Source organism: Vombatus ursinus, unplaced genomic scaffold (assembly GCF_900497805.2).
Source record: "Vombatus ursinus unplaced genomic scaffold, bare-nosed wombat genome assembly UNPS02014778.1, whole genome shotgun sequence".
NCBI classification, from domain to species: Eukaryota; Metazoa; Chordata; class Mammalia; order Diprotodontia; family Vombatidae; genus Vombatus; species Vombatus ursinus.
Window position 1 is genome coordinate 57,144,878 of NW_020954556.1, and position 21,184 is coordinate 57,166,061.

At 37.5% G+C, this 21,184-nt stretch overlaps 1 protein-coding gene across 2 annotated transcripts in view; it reads left to right on the top strand.

Moving 5' to 3' along the window:
• Positions 1-14,305, top strand: part of SOS1 (SOS Ras/Rac guanine nucleotide exchange factor 1) — a 194,467-nt gene extending 180,162 nt beyond the window's left edge. Inside the window, exons 21-23 of one of the 2 annotated variants that reach the window (XM_027865109.1) lie at positions 4,378-4,422; positions 6,994-7,112; positions 8,505-14,305. In XM_027865109.1, coding sequence (XP_027720910.1) covers positions 4,378-4,422; positions 6,994-7,112; positions 8,505-8,993 — 653 coding nt within the window. In that variant the 3' untranslated portion in view covers positions 8,994-14,305. The remainder of the gene's footprint in view (positions 1-4,377; positions 4,423-6,993; positions 7,113-8,504) is intronic. The other variant, XM_027865110.1, reaches the window with a different exon arrangement.
• Positions 14,306-21,184: the final 6,879 nt, after the last annotated feature.

Below are 21,184 nucleotides of genomic sequence, written 5' to 3' on the forward strand. Positions count from 1 at the left end.
GAACAACCTTTTTATCTTGTATGATTTTTCTGTTTCCCTGAAAATCCTCCAAAGAAGTCCAGGCTCTGAAGGCTTTGCTTTTGTTCCTGTAACATGTTAGAGGGTGGTACCATTGTATCACAGAGCGTGTCTATCCTGTGGTTCTTCTGGCTACATGCCTGCCCTGCCTCCTTTGCTGGACACACACACATCCTCATCATGGTCTTCTCCTTCACATCTTTTATTCCAGCATTTTTAGAACCATCATGCATTTCCATTTGCCCTCAGATTCTTTGTGATTTTAGTGTTTCAAGGATCTGTGTACATTGTGACACCATGTGCAATGCTATCTCAGAGTGAGAAAAACCTATTTGGAGAATCTCAGATTCATTCTTTTTGTCTATCTCCCTGTTAACACCCCATTTATAACTCTGTTCAGTCATCATGGTCACTGATAATCATTCAGTGAATATTCTTTATCTTTAGAGATGTATCTTTCGTAATAATATGGTTTTAATAGATGCACTGGACAGATGCCTTATCCAAGAAGAGTTCTGAAGGATGCATTTTTTTTCTGAAGAATCAAATATTTCCAAATTAAAAACACACACACACAAAATGATCTTGTATTCTATATACCTCTCATGTCCATTTTGTAATCATAAGGTGTGGTCTACTATAGAAAATTATCTTTATAAATCTGCCTCTTACATTGTTATGTTTTGTTTGAGGAAATTCTAATTACATGCATAATCCATTATCATAAAAATTTTAGAGCTTCTTTCAGAGGGTAATGAGGAAATATGCTCTCTGTACTGTTTTCTATTCTTTTGAAATCTTCCCGTCTTTGAGAGAACTTGAGAGTTATCAAATCTCTTTAAAACTGTATCGTTTTCAACATATAATTCTACATATATTTGTTTATCTTTCCCAACTAAATCTTCTTAAATGTCACTTTCTTATCAGGTCCAGAAGTAATTGTGTCAAAATGTGGTGACTCCACCTTCATTGCCAATGAGAATAGAGCACTACAAAAATACCAATAGATCTGTTTCCTTTTGTATCTTTGTGCTTCTAGTTTCGTCTGCTGTCAGTGGAACCTGGCCCAGCCTGGCCAGGCCTTACATGAAGGTTTGTGTAGGCTTACTTTCTCCTCAACTGTTTCTCTTGTTATGTGTGAGTTACATAATCTTCCACCATCCCACAAAATGCTTGTATCCCAAGGTGGTGTTGCCTTTGGCTTCTGTGTCTCGCTACTTCAGTAAGTCTGACAGTTTATGACTACTTTCAACCTCTTTTTAAAAGTCTACGGCTTTCATCGGTTAAAAACTCTTTCTAGAAACAGTGATAAAAACCAATGTCTTTACCTTTCCCCAATAGACCCCTTGTTAAACAGGTCAGGTTGGAACTCTTGTGATTCTACAACCTTCTCCCTTGATAATTTCTTATGTGGTTATTGTTTTGACCTTTGCTCAAATCAAACAAGTGACCTGGCTACAAGTAACTGATTCTGGAAGTACTAACCAGTCTATTCCTATCTGTTCACATTTCTTTTTTAAATGACTTCATTTGCTGTTCAATATCAACATCTTTCTTGAAGATATTTTTTTTAAAATACCAACATAATATGTGGCTTTTTTCCCTGTCTACTTTCATGTTGAAGTCACCAAGAATCAAGCTATAAGTTCACTTATTTTGTAGAATCTGAAGTCCTTTTTAGAATTTCTCTAAATTCATCATCTGCAGTGAACATTGGTGCTGTTGTTATTTTCATGCTCATCATGAATAGATGAGCAAGTATCCTAGGAAAAGATATTTATTATTGCCTGTATCCTGAATGAAGTCTTTCATTTGTCTGCAACCCGTCATTCAATTTGGCTATACCATCTTTTGATTTCTTTTATAGTGAACATAATAGTATGAATATAGTTTAGCACCTCCAGTATTGTGTCTATATTGGGCATTAGACAAAGAGTATATCAAGAGTACCAACAGTTACATTAATATGAATCATTTTCTATTGGCCAGCCTTCTGTTAAAAACTAACCTTTGCATTCCTAGCACGGTTGGTTCTCGAGACAGTAAATACAGTCAAGAAGTCAATCAATGTTAAGTCAATTATATGTGTGCACTCATTTAAAATATTTTTCCATAGTAAAGTCATCATAATTTATCATATGAACAGAAGGTAAGCTTGTTTCCCTTTGATTAACACAGCATTTCAGAGAAAGTTCAAATAGTTTTAAACATTCCCACTACAGTCTTGTTTAAATATTTGATGACTGAGCTTTTTTAAACACTTGAGAACAAACTTTTTACGTATCATCGAGCACTTTGGTAACTTCTGGTTTATGTGGTGAATAATTGATGTCATAATTACAGATTTTATTTGTTCTCTAATCATGACATTTACTAATTTTTAACTAATATAAGTAAAAGTAGCAAAATTATTTCTTTTTTTAATATTCTGTAATTTGAAACTTTAGCTAATTTAAGCTGGTCTTTTCTCTGCTTAGTCTTGATCAGTGAGGTTTTGCTCTATTAGAAGATATCAGAAAGGAGCTCTAAACTCTTCAGGGCTCTATTGCTAAGCAGCTATGCTTCAGGTAGTTAGCAGAATTTCCTTTCTAGAAGAAACCCCTGGATAAGCTTTTTTCAGGTACTTCTAGTCACTGTAAGTTGTCTCTGATAAATTTAGGGAGATAGCGATCATTTTAAGTGGATTTAACTCCTGAATCATTACCAATAACTTCATTTGATGATTACCTAGTAACAGAGGTTCTTAACACCTCCCTGATAGCATTTATAATTCTAATGTTACTATAAAAGCAGCTATCAGGCAATGAAATCAAATATACAAATCAGATCAGTCTCCAAATTTGTGCTAGAATAAGTTTGCTTTATGTAGAAACTTATTTTCTTTGTGTAGTATTCTTGCTGAACAACTTCAGGCCCCTCGCAGGCATGGGCAATGTTTTGATTTCATTCCTGTGCCACCAGCCTAGCAAAGTGCTGTGTGTACTGCCAGGGTACTTCTGCTGGGATGACAGTATTGAGTTCATACCTACTTCAGAAGAAGGATAGTTTTAAAATTAAAATCTGTAGAACTCCTTGAGCATCTTGAAGGTAGAAATTATTGAATTGAGAATGAATGCATCAGCATACATTTAAGAGTACCCAGTTGAGCTGAAAAGAGAATCTATGGAAATAGACTCATCTCTATAGAAAATATTACTTAAAAAAAAAAAGCCGAAACACTGGAATTAGTACAAGTAAATACTGGAGTTCAGTTTAGATGATAAAGTGACTAAAATCAAGATAATACAAAAAGCCCAATTGTTTCAATAATATTAATGATTAGTTCAAATACATAACTGATTGTAAAGAGCTTCATTGTTACATAGCAAAAAAATCACACTGTCTTTTGAAGATTCCTTCATTTAAAGCTTTCAAAATTGATTGAGAATTTTCAGGGTTCTGATACAAGAGGTATCTAGGTACCATGAAATTTGTGTTAATGAATTTCTCATTTTCCTGCTCAAATTTTCCTTGGGTCTGGTAGCAATGGTACTTGGCTTACAGTATCTTTTAAGTGAAACCCTTCCCCTGTTCCTTTACCCTTGATCATAGATGGTTTACTTCAATATTACAATATTATCATTTCTATGAAAACTTTATTTTAAAAGCAAAATATTGAGGGGATATATTAAGTATAGTTACTTTTATTTGTAAAGTACAAAATTTTCAATGGATTTGTGTACTCTGAGGGAAAAAAATGACTAACAGCATTCATCATTGACTCTGTTTTAACTGTTAAGTCTTTATCCAGTTTTGTGGAAGGAGACTAGCAATTAACAAAAACCCATGTTCATGTGTCTTTTAAAGATAGATTTAAAAATCGTTGAGTAAGAGCACAGTCATATGTGGTTCAAAAAGTAAAGCTAAACTCTTAGTTTTTGCAAGTTGTATAATAATGGTTGTGAATAAGAATGTAGAGAGTTCCTTTGGAAGTTTTTTTTTTTTTTCAAAGACTGAAGCATGACCTCATGACTACCTCCCTGTAATAACTGTGAATAGTTTACAGTCAATGTTTCATTTCACTTTAGCCCATTGGCAGGATAGAGGATATTTTGCCTTAACTCTAGACACATTTCATATAAGTGACTATGACACCAGAAAGTTAATGTAACAGTCTCCAAATTCCTAATACATTAGCTCAATTTTGTCCCTTTTTACCCCTAAAAAACATGGTTTAACATTTTGGATACATATGTTTATACTGTGGACTAACATTATATTATTTAAGATGAGCAATGATGATAGAATTTTTTTAATCATAAAACTTTTGACAAATTACAGCGAAAAAAAAAATCTCGTTTTTCTTGTTTCCTTTCACAGGCAGCGATACCATCTTTATCCAAGTTACACTGCCCCATGGCCCAAGTTAGTATATGTGGTTTAAGTCTCACCTATAATACTTGCTATGGCTCTAGAACTCAAACCAAGTGTAACTTTTCCTGCTCAAACTTTCCTTGGGTCTGGCAGCAGTGATACCTGGCTTACAACATCTTTTAAGTGAGGCCTTCCCCTGTTCTCTTACCCTTTATCATAGATGATTTATCTTCTTCAATATACCTATCATTTCTATGAAAACTTCATTTTAAGAGCAAAATATTAAAGGGATATATTAAGTATAGTTACTTTTATTTGTAAAGTACAGACTTTTCAGTGGATTTATGTACTCTGCTTTGGGGTGGGGGGGAAGGATGACTAACAGTCACTGATCATTAACGAAACCAAAAAGTAGATTACTGTTAAGGTGCCAAAGTTTAGCAGAAAGATCACTGCCCTGGAACTGGTTTTTAATTCTGATTCTGACATTTACCTTTGCATATCTAAGTTTCTCCTTCATTAAAATGTGAGACTGACAAATGCCCTTATGTCATCACAGAACTACAATGAGGATAAAGAAGATAATATTTATGAAAATATCTTAACAAGAAAAGGTCTCTCAGGAAATAAATGGCACAGCCTGGACTCCTCCTGATGTTGGGGCCAGTATTTTTTTCATTATACCTTCCAGACTGTCTGTAGAATCCAATTATTCTATGTTTTAAGAAAAAAAAGTTTTGATTCTAAGGAAAATTTAAATCTTCTATATTTGTAATTTTTTTTCATGTTCTGGGTAAAGTAACATTTAAAGTTACAAGCCCTAAATTATAATCACTATAAAAGTTCCATTGTGACTTAACACTTTTAATTATTATTTTAAGACAATTGACAGGTCAATAAATCCACTAATATAAAAATCAAGTAGGTGAAGACTTTCTCAGTATAAATTCTAGGTTCTGAAAAGGAGCTTAAAGATCATCTAGTCTGACCTCCTAATTTTACAGGTAGGGAAGCTGAGGCCGAGGGGAGATCACAACTTGGCCAAAGTTACACAGATATTATAGCCATATAGCTAAATGAACCAAACCTTATCTTTAAAATAAATTTATTAAACTTGATGGCCTCTAAGAAAACATAAATGATCATCAAGTATAGATCATTATTATCAATATTAAATGTTCAACTTTGAATGCTATGGAATACTAACAATTAATATAACTGCTTGTAGAGAATTTTTATGGTCAGAGAGGCCCATGGAGATCATCTAATCCAACCTCTTCAGTTTGAAAATGAAGAAACTAAGCCCAGAGAAGACTCTGAACCTGCTGTGGGTCACACATGTTGTGGAAGTGCCTAAATAAGAACCCAGTGAACACCATCCAGTGTTCATCTCCCTCTATCACCCCACCTTTCTTTCCTTAAGTATCCATTTACTTGACTCTTATAGTTTTAACCAATTTAGTTCTTATTAAAAGTTTTATATGCCTTTTTTATCTCAGTTCACAAATTTTTTTTAATCAAAATTAACTACTTTTTGGTGTAGTTGATATTTTTGTTATTTGAGACTGACCCAGAAGTCCCAGGGTGATATAAAAGTCTACTCTAAAACTAGAAGTAATCATACAAACTGACAGATAGCACTTGAATGTCTACACAAATACTTTACACATATCTCCTTTCAAGCCTCAGAACAACTCTGTGATGTAGGTCCAACAGGTATTCATTATTCCCATTTGACAGTCAGCAAGCATTTATTAAATCTTAGGTCTGGCAGTACAAAGACAAAAGTGAAAGTCCCAGCTATCAGGGATCAAGAAGTCAATCGACTTACCTGTGGTCATATAACTGATATGTGTTAGAAGCTAGATTTGAACCCAGAGCTTTCTTATTCCAAAATCTACACTTGCCACAACCTCATCCTTCTGTTAGCTGCACAACAATCTTAGTATTAGGATTAGAGTGTAATTCTCACCCTAATCTAGAGAGAAAAGCCCATTTTTCAGAACAAAGGAGAAAGATGCCTTCTTCATACCCAAAATTACAGCACTTTTACCACTAGCTCTTAAATTTTTTAACATTTCCTTGAAAAAAAAATTGATAGGCAGTGACATTGGAGGATTTATGACCATGTCACTTGAGGACAACTTAGAATAGTCAGGAACACAGCAATGCCACTACCTTATGGTATGGAAAAGAATCCCTACCTACATACCCAAGTCCTAACAACATCCACCTTCCAGAGGCTTTACAGGCTTTAACTGCCTGTCTGATCCAAAGGTCCAGGAACCAGACTCAGTCGAATGGGTTTCACATCATGGCCAAGAGCCTGGCTGTAGAAATGCTCTTTGTTCATGAGGCAAATAGAGAACAGAGTATCTATTAGGTAGCGCTTTTCTTAAAGCTGTGCTGAGAAATTTTTGCATGTTTAACAGCAATTTGCTTAAAAAGTAAGTGAAACCAGGTGATGGGTTTTTTGTGCTGCTTTCTTAAGATCCATATCTTGGTACTTCTATGTATTTGTATTAATAAACATGAGCATAAACAATTTTGAGGTAAGCTTTTTCAGGGCTACTAAATAAAAATCTATCTCCTAAAAACAACTTGTGTTTGAATGCCTGACAGGATCTGCTTCGGTATCCTCGATAAATTTAACCAAGAGCACTGATGAAATGCCCATCCCCCCACCCGTGCCCCCAAGAAGAAGACCAGAATCTGCCCCAGCAGAATCTTCTCCCTCTAAGGTAAAAATGCAGGCAGGTGCTTGCTGTGGGAAATGGCCAGCTTCCGTTGCAGTAAGTGACTTGTTTAGTCCTTAGGGTGGCAGATTGTGGGGAGGGAGAGTTCAGGGTCTGATTTCATAAGTGTGGGAAATTCCTAGTGTAGAATCTCCCTCCACCAATGTACCTCATTGAGACATGTGGCATTTATTCTCATAGAATGGCCTAGAACTTTACAGGCCAAGACACTTACCCGGGTCATGCAGCTGGAATGGGTCAGAAAGAGCACTTGAACCCAGGCCTTTCTGACTCCAAGACTAGCTGGGCTGCCTCTTGCCCTGTGCTTACTAAGGTTTGAACATGATGATAACCCTAATGAAGGGACCCAAGACTTAGACCCTTAACAGCCTTAGTCAGATCTCCTGCCTCTCCAGTCCATCCTCCACAAAACTGCCAAGCTGATATGGCTACTATTCACATCTGACCGGAATACCTCAAGAAGCTTCAGGGGCTCCCTGTTTCCTCTAGGACAAAACATAAAATCCTCTGGCATTTAAAGTCCTTCACAACTGAGTCCCAACCTCTCTTTCTGTATTGATTTCACATCACTTCACTTCTCTGTTCCATATCCAGACTATTGTACTTGCTGTTTCCTAAACACAACATTGTCTCTCCACATGGACTCCATCCTCCCTGCCTTCCAGACGTGGCTCGTGTGCCACAATGCCTTTCCTAATGTCCCGTGGCAGTCAGACTCTGTCCTATGCCCCAGACAGCTAGCTCTGTGTTTACTCATCTGTGTGTGTGTGTGTGTGTGTTTGTGTGTGTTCATTTGTTCATTCATTAGTTTGTTTCCAGCCAGTATCATATCAGGCCATCGAAAGGGCCGTTTGTTTTTGTCTTTGTAGCCCCATTGGCTGGCATGGTGCCTGAGAAACAGTAGGAGCTTAATAAATGCTTAAATGAGTTAACACAAACAGGAAACAGTGATGTGACTCCTTTTCTTTTGACGGTGTCTCTTCGATATTTATTCAGTCCTCCAATGAGCACAAAGCTCTAGGCCACCCCCCAAAGAGAATATCATAGCCCAGCTCCATTAACTAGAAATCCTTCTTGCCCCCAGTTAATGTGTTTAAAAAAAAAACTGATGTCTGACATAAAGGAAGTATTATCATGTTAGTAGGATTTTATTATACTGTAAGTTCCTTTTCTGAATCTCTAAATAGTAAATATGAAAGGACTTTGATTTCAGAGCTTTTATTTGAATTTAGATTATCTTTCTTTTGACATTCATTCAGTGTTTCATAACATTATCACATTTTCTTCATATGACATTCATGGTATGTACTGTTGTGTTTTTGATCATCATATAGATTATATTATTAATAAGTTTCTGTTTTATTTCTTGCATGTTAGATTATGTCCAGACATTTGGATAGTCCTCCAGCAATCCCTCCTCGGCAACCCACATCAAAAGTCTATTCACCACGTTACTCTGATCGGACCTCGATGTCAGACCCTCCAGAAAGCCCTCCCCTTTTACCACCACGAGAACCCGTGAGGACACCTGATGTTTTCTCCAGCTCACCACTACATCTCCAGCCACCCCCTTTGGGCAAAAAAAGTGAACATGGCAATACTTTCTTCCCAAACAGCCCCTCCCCTTTTACACCACCACCTCCTCAAACACCTTCTCCTCATGGCCCAAGGAGGCATCTGCCATCACCACCATTAACACAACAAGATGTGGACCTTCATTCCATCCCCGGGCCACCTGTTCCTCCACGACAAAGCGCTTCTCAACACATCCCAAAACTTCCTCCAAAAACTTACAAAAGGGAGCACACACACCCATCCATGCATAGAGATGGACCACCTTTGTTGGAGAATGCCCATTCCTCCTGAGTTCTCTTGTGCTGGGATAAACATTTTCCTGGCTCAAAGTCCATTGCTGGCAATGGATGCACTGAACCTGCCAGCACGGAGGAGTTTAAATATGTACTCCCAACACTAAAGACTCTACTTTAAAATGCAGTATCCAGTGAATCGTCAGCCTGATATGTAGTATAAAAAATGGGATATTCCTGTTCGGAATGCAGAAAACCTGATGTGGAGTAATTGGACAACTCAGTGCACCTAGAAATGGGATAAAGGGACTTTTCTAGCCAGTGGGCAGGAATTGTGTTTGTGTATTGGTCTTTATCAACAAAGGGATAGAAAGTGTAGTCTGGTGTCCAGGAAGCCCACATGGGAACAGTTCTTGTTAACTCAAACATTATGCACTTTTTTTTTTTAATCTTAAACAGGGATCTTTTTATCCTTCTTCATTTCCCTTTGCTTTATTCTCCCTATTTTAGAATACGTTCTTGAAAACCAGTAAGAGGACTGTGAGGAAGATCTGTGGTACCTAACCTTGTTTAGAACCAAGGCAGAGCACTGTACTGCAGTCCTGTTTACAGATTCTAAGGGAGAGTCAGTAACTAAGGTGGATTTATGCTTTCCACTCATATATGTGTCCTTTATGCATTTGTTGATGCATATCTGAACATATAGTACTCATGGTTTTTATGTATAGTGCTGGCAGTATTCTCACGGACCATCTTCAGTATAGCAGCAACACCACCACCACCCCAATATGCACTTACACCCGGGTCTGATTGCACTGTGGTTGAATAGCAAAAGTGTTGCTCACTTTTTACTGTCAACAGAAGTGAAACCAAGCAAAATGTACTGTAGACCATATGGGCACAGTTTTGCCCTTTTTAAAAAGCATATAATTAATGGGAACTTTTTCAAACTGTGAGTTTATGATTGTATCCCCAAGAGCAGAAAAGCAAAAAACCTGGTAAGGGAAACAGTCAAATCTCCGCTGGCAGATGAGTCTCAAGCCTACACATGCTCTGAGGAGATGCAGACCCGAGTACCAGGGCAGGTGCTTCCTACTGTGAACTTCATGATGCTATGAAGTCAGCAGTTTGGGCTCAAAAGCCTGGTTCTTTAACAAGAATTTTTCTGCAACAAGATGATAACTAACCCCCATGTTACCAAAGCAACAATAGAATGAAGCTAGGAATTGAAATTGGAGTCATATCTGACATACAGTCCTGATTTTATACCTTCTGATTTTTACTTTTCACTTTGGGGGGGGCCACTTAAAAAGTGCAATAATTGAGGAGGACACACATTCAATGATGCTATAGACGGTCAGAATGAAGTTCATAATTGGCTGTACTCCTTACCAAAACTTTTTCTGGTAGAATAAAAAAAAATGGCAGTCATTTGAATAAAAAGGAGGTAATTTATACTGCAAAAAGGGATGTTTGTGTTTCTAGAATAACCTGTTGTGATGCTATACTTAAATCACCATATTTATTGACTCTCCCTCATACAGTGATTAGCATGGGTACCTGGGCTTCACCAAAGAGGTACTTTTTTTTCTCTTTTAAAGAATAATTATAGTGCCAGTCTACAAAGGATTTTTTTTGGTTGTTATTTTATTTTGGTTTTGGTTTTTGTTGTGTTATTTTTGTTGGGCTTTTTGTTTGTTGTTTTATTTTGCCAGAAAGCATAATAGGGTATTAATTGCCTTCTTTACACAAGGAACAATGAAAGTCTTATGTCATTAAATGACAGTGGAAATGAAAAAAATAATGCTATTGTCAATTAAATATACTACTCACTTTTAGGAGACTGTTAATCTATGCTAGTTTGTCACCTTCCCCCCCCCCCACCCCCTTCAAGGTTTACTGATAATCCATTTCATGGCTCATAGCTGTACTGCTTTTAATGAAGCCATGGAAATGCAGGCACTCAATGTGAAAAGGAACACTTGCTGGGCATCGATGACAAGTGTCATGTTGGATTAACAGCTGAGGAATCGGCATATCGAGATTACCTTGCAGTTGCTTCAATCATGTGTATATAGTGAATGTTACATAAATATACTTGGCAGGTTCATTTTAATTTAATTGAAATAAAGATGCAGATATTTCATTTGGCTGTCATACATTAAATTATTATATTGACAAATACTTCTTATTTCTCTCTGTTGAAAAGCAAAACACTAAAAGCAGCTAAAAGCACATGTGGTACGCCTTTATTTCTAATGCAGGCTGTCTGTTTTTAATAGTAAAAGATCTGTCTAAAGAGAAGCTAGAGTTTGGCACCTGAAGAAATGTTTGGTTGGAATAAGATGATTGTAACTTTTAAGGGGAACTTTGTAAGTTTTAACATTTTCCAGGCACCATGTATGCAGTTTGTTAAAGTTTGTCTTAAACATTCTACCTTTCTTAAGGTGTTTTGATATATCAAGACTATATATGAGACAACATCTACCCTCATCATTAGTTATCATACTATGGCTTATCCATTAAACCTGTGGACTGCTTTTCTGATTCTAACAAATACTGTGACGGTAATGCATGCCAGATATTGATTTTAAAAAAAGAAGCAGCTTTATTAATCTCCAATACAACGTCTATGAAATGTGCAGTATTTCATCCTTATTTAGTGAGTCATGAATTCATTAGTATCTGCATGTTTCATCTGTGGCTAAATGAAGCAACATTTCAGCAACACTGTTGACTATGCCAGTGGGGACATTTTTGACAGTGATACATCATGGTGGAAATATACTCTTTTAATAATTTTTATGGTGTTCATTAGACCAGTACAGTATGTATACCATGATCATACAATTTTTTAAATTCCAGAAAATTAATTCTGTCATCATTAAGCAACACATCCTATCATAGGTAGATCATGTCCAATTGTTAGAGTTGAATCCCTTTTGTTTAATGAGTGTAACATTCCTATTTGACTAATTGTTTTTCTCTTTTTAAAATGTAACTTATTTTTTCTTTTAAAAAAATCCCCTTAAAAATTGAGTCGCAAGCTCATCTTGGGTACAGACTGTCCATTAGCCCACAGCAAAGTGATTATTGTGGCTTCAAGCATTATTCTATTAATAAGTGGGTAATTGATTGGTTTGGATATAGATGGTACTTTCCCCCCCAAAATCTGGTTTTTATGAAACAATCAGTATTATTTTTTTTATAATATACATATTTTTTCCCTTTCAGAAAGAGCTCTCTTTCATTGGGGGGAAAGAGGTTAGGGAACCTATATTCACACCAGTTCAGGTAAGGAGTACATATCCAGAAGCTCTCATTATTTTGAACCACACTTCTCTCTCTTGCTGTCATCCTTCTTTCCTTCCTCTTTTCCCAAGTACCCCGTTCCCCATTAGACATTAAGAAGAGTCACTCTGGGGCCCATCCACACCAGTGATGAATACAGTGGGTATTCATTTTGAACAAGGCAGTGTAAACCCTCACACCACCTTGCCTTTTGAAAAACGAAAGTATTGATCTGAGGTTAAGAGATGTCAGAAGGGTAATGCTCTAATAGTGGTTTGGTGCATTATCATTTCACATGAAAATTCAGAATGGTGTGCAGCGTTCCAACTGGATATCCTTAGGTGAGGGTAATGACACAAACAGCTAATGGGATTACCTTTAGTAACTTATAAACAATGAGTGATCTAGAAAGAAGCATCTCTGAACAGAGTAATGCAGCACCACAGGCTGTACATTGCAGATCCAGAATTACAAATCCATTATATGCTTTCTGGGAGAGCATCAATCTTCCAAACCTTATTTTAAAATATGGAGCATTCTTTTTTCCAGCAGAAAAAAAAAAGAAAAAAAGCCTGCCTGCATATGTTTCATTGACCTTCAACAGGGAAACAGTGCAACCAAATCTTTAAATTTCATTTTATCTTTGATAGGCTGACATCCGTCCAGCATAATGAGATTACATTTGTTTTTAAAAACCATTGTCTATATGCTTTTGAATATACAAATATATGAAAATCATAGATTTCTGAATGCATTGGCAAATTCAATATTAATTCCACATTTTTTTTCTCAAGAACACACTCCCAGGAAATATAAAGGAACAAAGATTTACATAATTTGGGGTTGTCAGACAAGAAATTATTGTGTTGGTAAATTATGGTGCATCTAGTAACTTGGGTGTTTTACTGATTCTCTTTTGGAAAGAATATGCCCTACCAGAATGGTCCCATGAACAAACACAACTCCAGTTGTGCTTGTTGTTGTTGTTGTTGTTGTTTTCATAAATGGAAAATGATGTTACGCCATCAAATACAATTGGGATGTATGATCACTGGCATCTTGCTGCCCTTGGGAAGCTGATCCTACTTTAACTAGGTATTTCTCATCAGTGCAATTATAATTCATCCCAGTGACTCTATCAAAAGTATTGGGTTTATTCCAACTGTACTCATTTGGGAAACTGTATTCTTTCATAATCACAAAGGAACAAAAGTGAACATTTGTTCTGAGGTATTCTGCTGCTGTGAATGGTTCACTTACACTTTTTAGCCTTCATGTCTCTTCTCATCTCTCCCCTTACATTGGTTTCAGGAGAAAGGGAGAGTTATGCTACATCTTCTTTTTTTTTTTTTTAAAGAAAGAAGGTGGGGGAGGAGTGGTATGTGTAAGTCGATGTATTTCTTGATATTTTTCGCTTTTTAAGTATCACTTTTCGAACTGTTAGAATCATTTCAAAATGCTTGAAACATGGGCCATGAAGAAGTCATTTTAGGTCTTAAAAAAGAATCATGTGGCTCGTACAGAAGAAAATGTAACACCCAAAAGCACTTGTACCTTGGTTTGTAAGTTTCATGCCTTATTTTCCATTTTTGACACCTTAAAGTGCATTTTCTGTCAACTGTGAGCAAATTCCCCTTTTGCCTTTAATGAAAATAGTGCATTAAGTAGCCAACTTCTGGGAAATTGCAAAGGTGAACTCTTAAGGGCAGCCCCCGGCCTGTCCCTCAGTAAACCGGGACAAATGGCGGACAGGACATCACGGGCTTGTATGACTGCGTGGAGGCAGAGCCTGTGCAAGATGCATGCCACTTTCCGTAGCTGCCAAATGTGCCTTTTATTCAGAACATCTGGAATTTTTTTTTCAAAGCAAGTCAGCATTTGGGGGCAGGGAATACCTGGGGTGCAAATATCTGGTAAGCCTACCGGAGAACAAGCCTTTTTCTTTCGTTCAAGGGACTTGTGCAAATTTAAGTCAAGAAGCATTTGTGTAGATATGTGTGTTTGCCCTTTTTTAATGGCATGGTTATTAGCAACGCTAGTGAAAAGAAGACAAAAAAAAAAAAAAGCTGTCGGACCTAACCTGATGTAGAACAATGTGATGATCTCCAAACTGGCATGTCTTAATATGGCCTATGTACCTAATCATGCCTATAGGTAATATTTGTATTCTATGTCTGCAGCAGTATTGGGTTTGCATTTAAAGTGGTGGAAATAATGGCTGTTATTTTTCTGGCATTATTAAGATATGTTCTAAAAATAAAATTTTAAAAAAAGCTTCATGTAGCCCACAGGTGTATTATTTGTTTATATAATAACAGTGAGCAGTCTTAAAAATCGTTGTTTTAATGGTTTTCATTCCATTTCTATTTGTCATCAAGATAAAGCATGAAAAGTAACTTTTCATGGTTCTTCCTTTTACCCAGCACCTTATATCAAGGTATTGAGGGGGAAACCAGACAATCTTTATTTTGTATTAAATCATTATGATATATTTTAGAACATTCTTGTAACTAAGAAATGGTCATGAAAATAATAGATCTTATTCTTAAATGCCTCCACTGAAGTCCTACCCAAATGCTTCATCATGAAGTGGAGTTAACCCTAGGTTCTTGAAACCTATGAGCACAAGTTCAAGTAGGTCCTTCCTGCCAAGCTCTGGACTTCAAATATGGGAGGTTACATGTTAACCTCCCTGGCCCCTCACTTGTTACAGCACCAACCCAAGTTCAGAAAGGCACATCCACCAGAAGGCTGACCATCGCTGATGAGTTCAGAGGGCACAACAACTCGGGAAGGTCATCTCTTTACCTTTTCGATCTTATTACACAATCCATTTCACTCATTCTACATCCTACCAAACTTCTTACTGGTCTCTATACGCTGTACTCATGTCTTCCATCTCCATTCCTTGCGTGTCCTGTCCCCTTCACCTCCCATTTCCCAGAATCCCCAGCTTCCTTCAAGGCACAGATCAAATGCCACCTTCCACATGAAGCCTTTCCTGATGGTCACCCCCTCCCCGTGACAGTGCCTTCCCCCAAAATTACCTTGTATAAGTTTTGCTATATCCCTACGAACCTACTATCTCCCTTCACTAGAGTGTAAGTTCCTCAAGGGCAGGGACTCTCAGGTTTGTTTTTGTATCCCTGGTGCTTAGCATGATAGGAGATGCTTGGTAAATGTTTGCTGATCGATTTGGAACTACTGTGTGAATTCATCTATAGAAGGAATACCCACACCAACAAAATTACAGAACCTCCAAGTCCCCAAGCATTCTCAGGTAAGCTAGGGTTCTCCAAACAATTCCAAGTAAAAGAGTCACAAAGGCTCAGGGATAGAGCTTCAGAACTCCTCTAGTTAATCCGTACCTCTCTGAGAATTCCTCTCTATGATATCTCCTAGAGTTTACCCAGCCTTCCTTTAAAGACATCCAGTGGGAGAAATAAATGTATTATTTTCCTCCAAGAGCTTATTCCAGCCTTAAATTGCTCGATTATTTCACATTTTTCCCTTGCAACAAGCTATTCTGCTCTCAAGCCAAACAGGACAAGTCTCTTTGCTCTTCTGAGAAAGGGATCATGTGTCACCTAAGACTTCCCTTCTGCAAACTAAACATCTCCAGGTGCATCCTAATTATTCTCACAGGCCCTTGTCACACTTTGTACATTTATACTTACTCAAAGAATTTGTGCTACTTGGGTAGGGTGGGGTTTGGGGGAGTGAGAGGTGTCAAGGGCCAGTCATCCACTTACAGTATTAATTGGATGCACAGTATCTACCAACAGATCTTTTCATTGGAAGGTTTTAAATGTATTGATGCAGATCAGGGTGTAAGAAGTAGTCACTATGTTTTGTTTGTTTTTTGGGGGGGGAGATTCTTTCCTAAGAGAGAGCTTGAACAAACAGGGTAAGTGGAAGAAAGAGGTGTGTGGGGTGTAAAACAGTGAAGCTCCCCTAATGATCTCTTTCAGAGATGGTAACCCCGCTTCCTACCAAAAGGCAGTGAACATGAGTGCTTGGTAAATGTTTCAGTCCCTCTAGCTTTAAAAAGAAGGATTCCAGTTTAAGTTGTGTTGGGGCTTCTGAGTGAGATGATTTCCCTTTCACTCTCTTCCATCTCGTATAGACAATAGGAACAAAATCCAGAAAGGGTAAATGATTTGTTCAAAGTCACACAGGTTATTATCTGGGATTCATACCTGGGTTTTCGACACCAAATTCAGGGCTCTTTCCTCTATATCAGAGGTATTTGATAATACCAGGCCAGCTGACCACAAGCCCAAATCAGATTAATGTATGTCATTGTAAAATGTTTAACAAGACAAAAATGCAATACAACCTAGATAGTTTTAATTTGTGGTTTTCGAAGTCAATATGTGTTTCTGAGTTTGACCTCACTAACACACCACACTGGGATGGATGACAAGATCATTACATAGAGCTCTTATCTACTTCCTCCTTCCTTATTTAAATCAAGCAGAGCCCAGATGAGGACAGTATTTAACCTCACCTGTCACACGTTCTCTAGAGAAAGTCAAGTCCTTTGTACAGTGGAGGCGACCCACCGGGAGTGTTTAGAAAGTGTGTTTAGCTCATTCCTCCAAATTGTTAGCTGATTGAAACCTATTCATTGGCCCCAAGTTAACAAGTCTGTTCCTTGCCTGGCCTTCTCCACCCTCATGTAATCCAGGGCATAAATGGTTCACATTCCTCAGAGTGAGGCATTTCATTTTCAAGCACCTTTAATTTTTTTAATCCAATAACTAAAGATGTGAGTAAAACAGGAGGAAGAATGAATCTGATGCTGAGGCGCTAGGTGAGGGAGGGGTAAGGAGTGACAGCTGATCTTTATGCGATTCTCGATTGTTCTACATTTTATTAGTTACCCAATTCATTTGCTGACACCCCCTTTCTTAGATTCTTCAGGGAGAAAAATAAATGGAAATGTATGTGGGTGGAAAACTGGCCTTAGAGCCAAGAAGATCTCATTTACATCCAACATCCGATACCTTCTGGCAGTTTGACTCCAGGCAAGTCATATAACCTTGTAACCTCTCTGTGCTCAGAGTGACTCTCAAAGACTGTGTTTATAGGGTAGGTGCTGATGTGCAATGGCAGAAAGAGTTTCTTCATCTAGGAATTCCCTCTAGCAATGCTCCAAATGCTGTCCCTCCCTGAATTTGAGAACCAATGCAGGTTAGTGATTATAAAAATCCATTTAGCCTTGATCTTCTGAAAAGAGGCAATATGGCAGTGGATAGAGAGCTGGTCCTAAGGCCACCTCCTCCAACTCATGCTATGTGACTGGACAAGTCACAGAATTGTGTAATGTAGTGTAACTGTGTAGTATAATTGTGCATTGATAGAGGGGGTCCTTACCTAGAGCAATGAAGTCACTGATCCAGTACCTCTCCTTTCTGTAGAGAGTTTGCACTGTATTCTATAGGCCTACAGAAGGGATCTGGCACCAGCAGAGACCATGTATGGAAATGTCATGACCTGTATGCTACTATCTAGCCTGTCACCCCTCCAGCCCTTTAAAAATCAAATCTGGATTATGCTAAATGATGTCTTTCCCACAGTCTTCAAACTCACCCACACTTTTCTTAGTGGAGAGAAATGAGTTCTATCTCTAATCTCATTCCTGTAGTGACATCATGTGAGAAATCAATAGACCTCCTTAATCCACCCACCCAGCACTAGAAGTACCCCCATTAAACTGACCCCTTTGAAATTTGCCCCTGATAGTCTGATTCTTTCTCTCCCTCAACCTCACCCAGAGCACATAAGGGTTCAAAGTATCATAAGTTATTTAAAGCGGATAGGACCTTAGAGATCATCTTTTGGCTTGGCCTCATGATTTAACGGAGGAAAATGAGGCCCCAGACAAGGCAGAAGGAAGAGGTAACCATTTGACTAAAAGTGAGAAGTTCTCCAGGGCCTCCTGACATCCACCCTCACTGGTGGCATTGGTGACCTGAGTTCTTATTAATTTGCTCATGTCTGTATAAAAATACATTTGGCTATTACCCTAAACTCAAACCTACAAGCAGCCACTTGAAAATAAGAATATACATCAGTGGCCAGTTCCTGGGTTCCATTATATTTTTATTTCAATTATGGCTAAAATATTTTTCCTTTCAAAAATAAGAGGGGAAAAAAAAGGTCAAATTCTTTGTCAGGTCAAGTGACATATAAAAAATAAACAAATAAATGTTTTCCAGAGCCTTCTTTGCCTGTTATAGTCAAGCTAACAACCATGACTATCCATGGAGTACCTACTATGTGTACTCCTCTGTTACAGGCTGGGAACATACATATAGTCATTGCCCACAAAGAACTAGTTCGGGAGATGGGACACACCCCACCTGCCTGAGCATTGTTGTGGTGTAAATAACATGCAAACCTTAAAGCATTATATAAATAAATGTAAGATTGTTATTATAAAAAGGAGGCAATTATGGTAAAATGAGCAGAACACTAGAATTATCATCAAAAGACATGGGTTTGAATCCTGACTTCCACTTAGGAGGTACATGACTTTGCATGACAGAAAGCTCCCTGAACCCCAGTTTCTTCACCTGTAATATGGGAAAATGAATACTTCCCCTTCCTCCAGAGAAATGTGATTAGGATTGATAAATTAGTTTATTATTAGGATTAATAAAAAGGTATTACGAGGTACCATATGCTAGTTACTCAAAGGAGCCCATGTAGATAAATAATATATACTGCCCAAGTTTAGCAGAAGGAATAATTATAAAATCTAGGGTAGTCAGGGAGGAGGCCCCAAAGAAGAGCAAGACTGAGATATGAGAAGGAGGTGGAAGGAATTCATTTGGGACAAGTTCAAGGTACAGCAAGTGGGAATATACCCTGTATGGGACTAGTTTGACTAGAGAAGAGAGTCTATGCAAGTAAGTAATGAGAAATAACATCGGAGAAATAAGTAGGTACCAAATTGTGGAAAGCTTTGAATGCTGAACTCAGGAATTTGCACTGAAGGTTTTTGAGGAGGGAAATGCAAACTGTAAAGCAATATTTCGGAAAGACTTAAATATGAGAGCTAAATACAAGATGTTTGTTAAATATTCTTTAATAGACCAGAGACAGAAGGGCCTAGAGGTACTGAGAGCAGTTATTCAGCTGTCGAAATAGTCTGGTCATGAGGAGATGAGGGACTGGATTTAGGCTAGTGGTAGTGTTAAATTAAGTGTCATCTTCATGCTCCAATTTTATGAAAGAGAGCTTATCATTGAAATCATGCTGTAGGCTTGACATCATGCTATTTTAAAATGAAATTTTAGGGATGGACAGTATTTTCAAAACCGTCCCAGTATGGCTTATCCTTCTGACTGTAAACAGAAAATGAAGGAAGAAAAAAAGTTTGTATTTTGCACATGATTCAAATTAGACAATATAACTATACTTCTCTTTTTTTTTTTCCCCTATTTCCAGTCCAGTTAGCATTGTGGCATTTATGCACTAACCGAAAGCTATTTTCTGGTATGGTAGTAACATGAAATTCATTTTTTGTGAAAAATATAGTTAATATTAGTAAAATGATTATGAAAGTGCGGCTAAAAATCTCATGTCTGAATGAAATATGGAGACTTCTAAATTCTTGGCCGTTTGTTCCTTTAGGCTCCTGAGCTATATGGTATTTGAAAAGTCAGTCCCGAGTGTTAGGATATTGAACAAATCGGGATTGTGTTCAACGTCTCCTAATACAGAACTAAGAATTCCTGCTACTTCATTACCTGTAGCTTTCCAGGAAAAACAGTCAAACTTTGCATTATCCCACATTTTCCCATTTGAAGCTAATATTTGGAGCCTAAATGGGTACATTCCATGTTGGACACATTTACTGTGGAAATATTACTGCCCCATTGAAAAGATACTGCCTTTTAGCAGAACAATACAGTAATAAGACAAATAGGCAAAGAATAGGCTGGATGGCAAAGTCCAGCATTCCCAACCCTGATGGTTTTTATTCTGAATGTGTTCATTTGCAGGAACCAAAGGGGGTAAATGATGCTAGGCATTGTCAGTCTCACACTTTCCTTCTTTCAAGCTAGATCAGACAGTGTTCCTTCTAAGGATAAAGTACATTGAAGTGATACTAAATCATGCACTAGCTGCCAGTGTTCACCATGAACTCCAGTTTCACCCAAGATGGTCTTTGCATCCATGGTAATGGGGGTAAAAATACAACCAAACAGTCTTTGGACTGCTCTCATTCCCCGGGGTCCAGCCTGGCACCAGTGAACCCATTGACTTTTACCCTGAAATATCATTGTTGTTAATACCATGTCTCTTCAGTCAGAAAATCCAAGCTATATACCTTTACCTTTTGAAGCGGCCCTGTTAGGTAATCCACAATTTCTCTATCACCTCACCTTATGGGAAAGGTCTACAATGCAATTTTTCACCTTACATGAATGGTAAGAATTAACTGAATAATATATTCCAAGTATTTTGACTTCTTTGGAGGATAGATGACAAAATGGTTTGAGTTGGTCTTAACATGATTTATAATTTAAGAACACTGAGGATCAGTTCATAGGCCAAACGCTTAGGAAACATAAAATTCATACCCAAGTTTAATATGAATGTGTCCAGCGTTATACTTGGGGCACAATTTCAAAGTGGAAGGTTTTTGTTTTTTAAAATGTTTATTTTCTTTCAAACTATTAGTGTCTTTCTCTATTGCTGACTCTTTCAATGAGGAAGGCCTCACAAATTCTTTGTTCCTTTTCTCACAAATGTCCAGGCATGAAATTCAACATTATTCACAGACTGGTCTTCATTTCTCATCAACACTTTGCAAGTTGATTTGTTTTCAAATGAAATTATTTAGATCATCATCTCTTCATCAATAATTTATACATTAAGACTTTATATAGATATACGTGCACAGATGTATACACACAGACACTGTCCATCTTTGTCTCACCA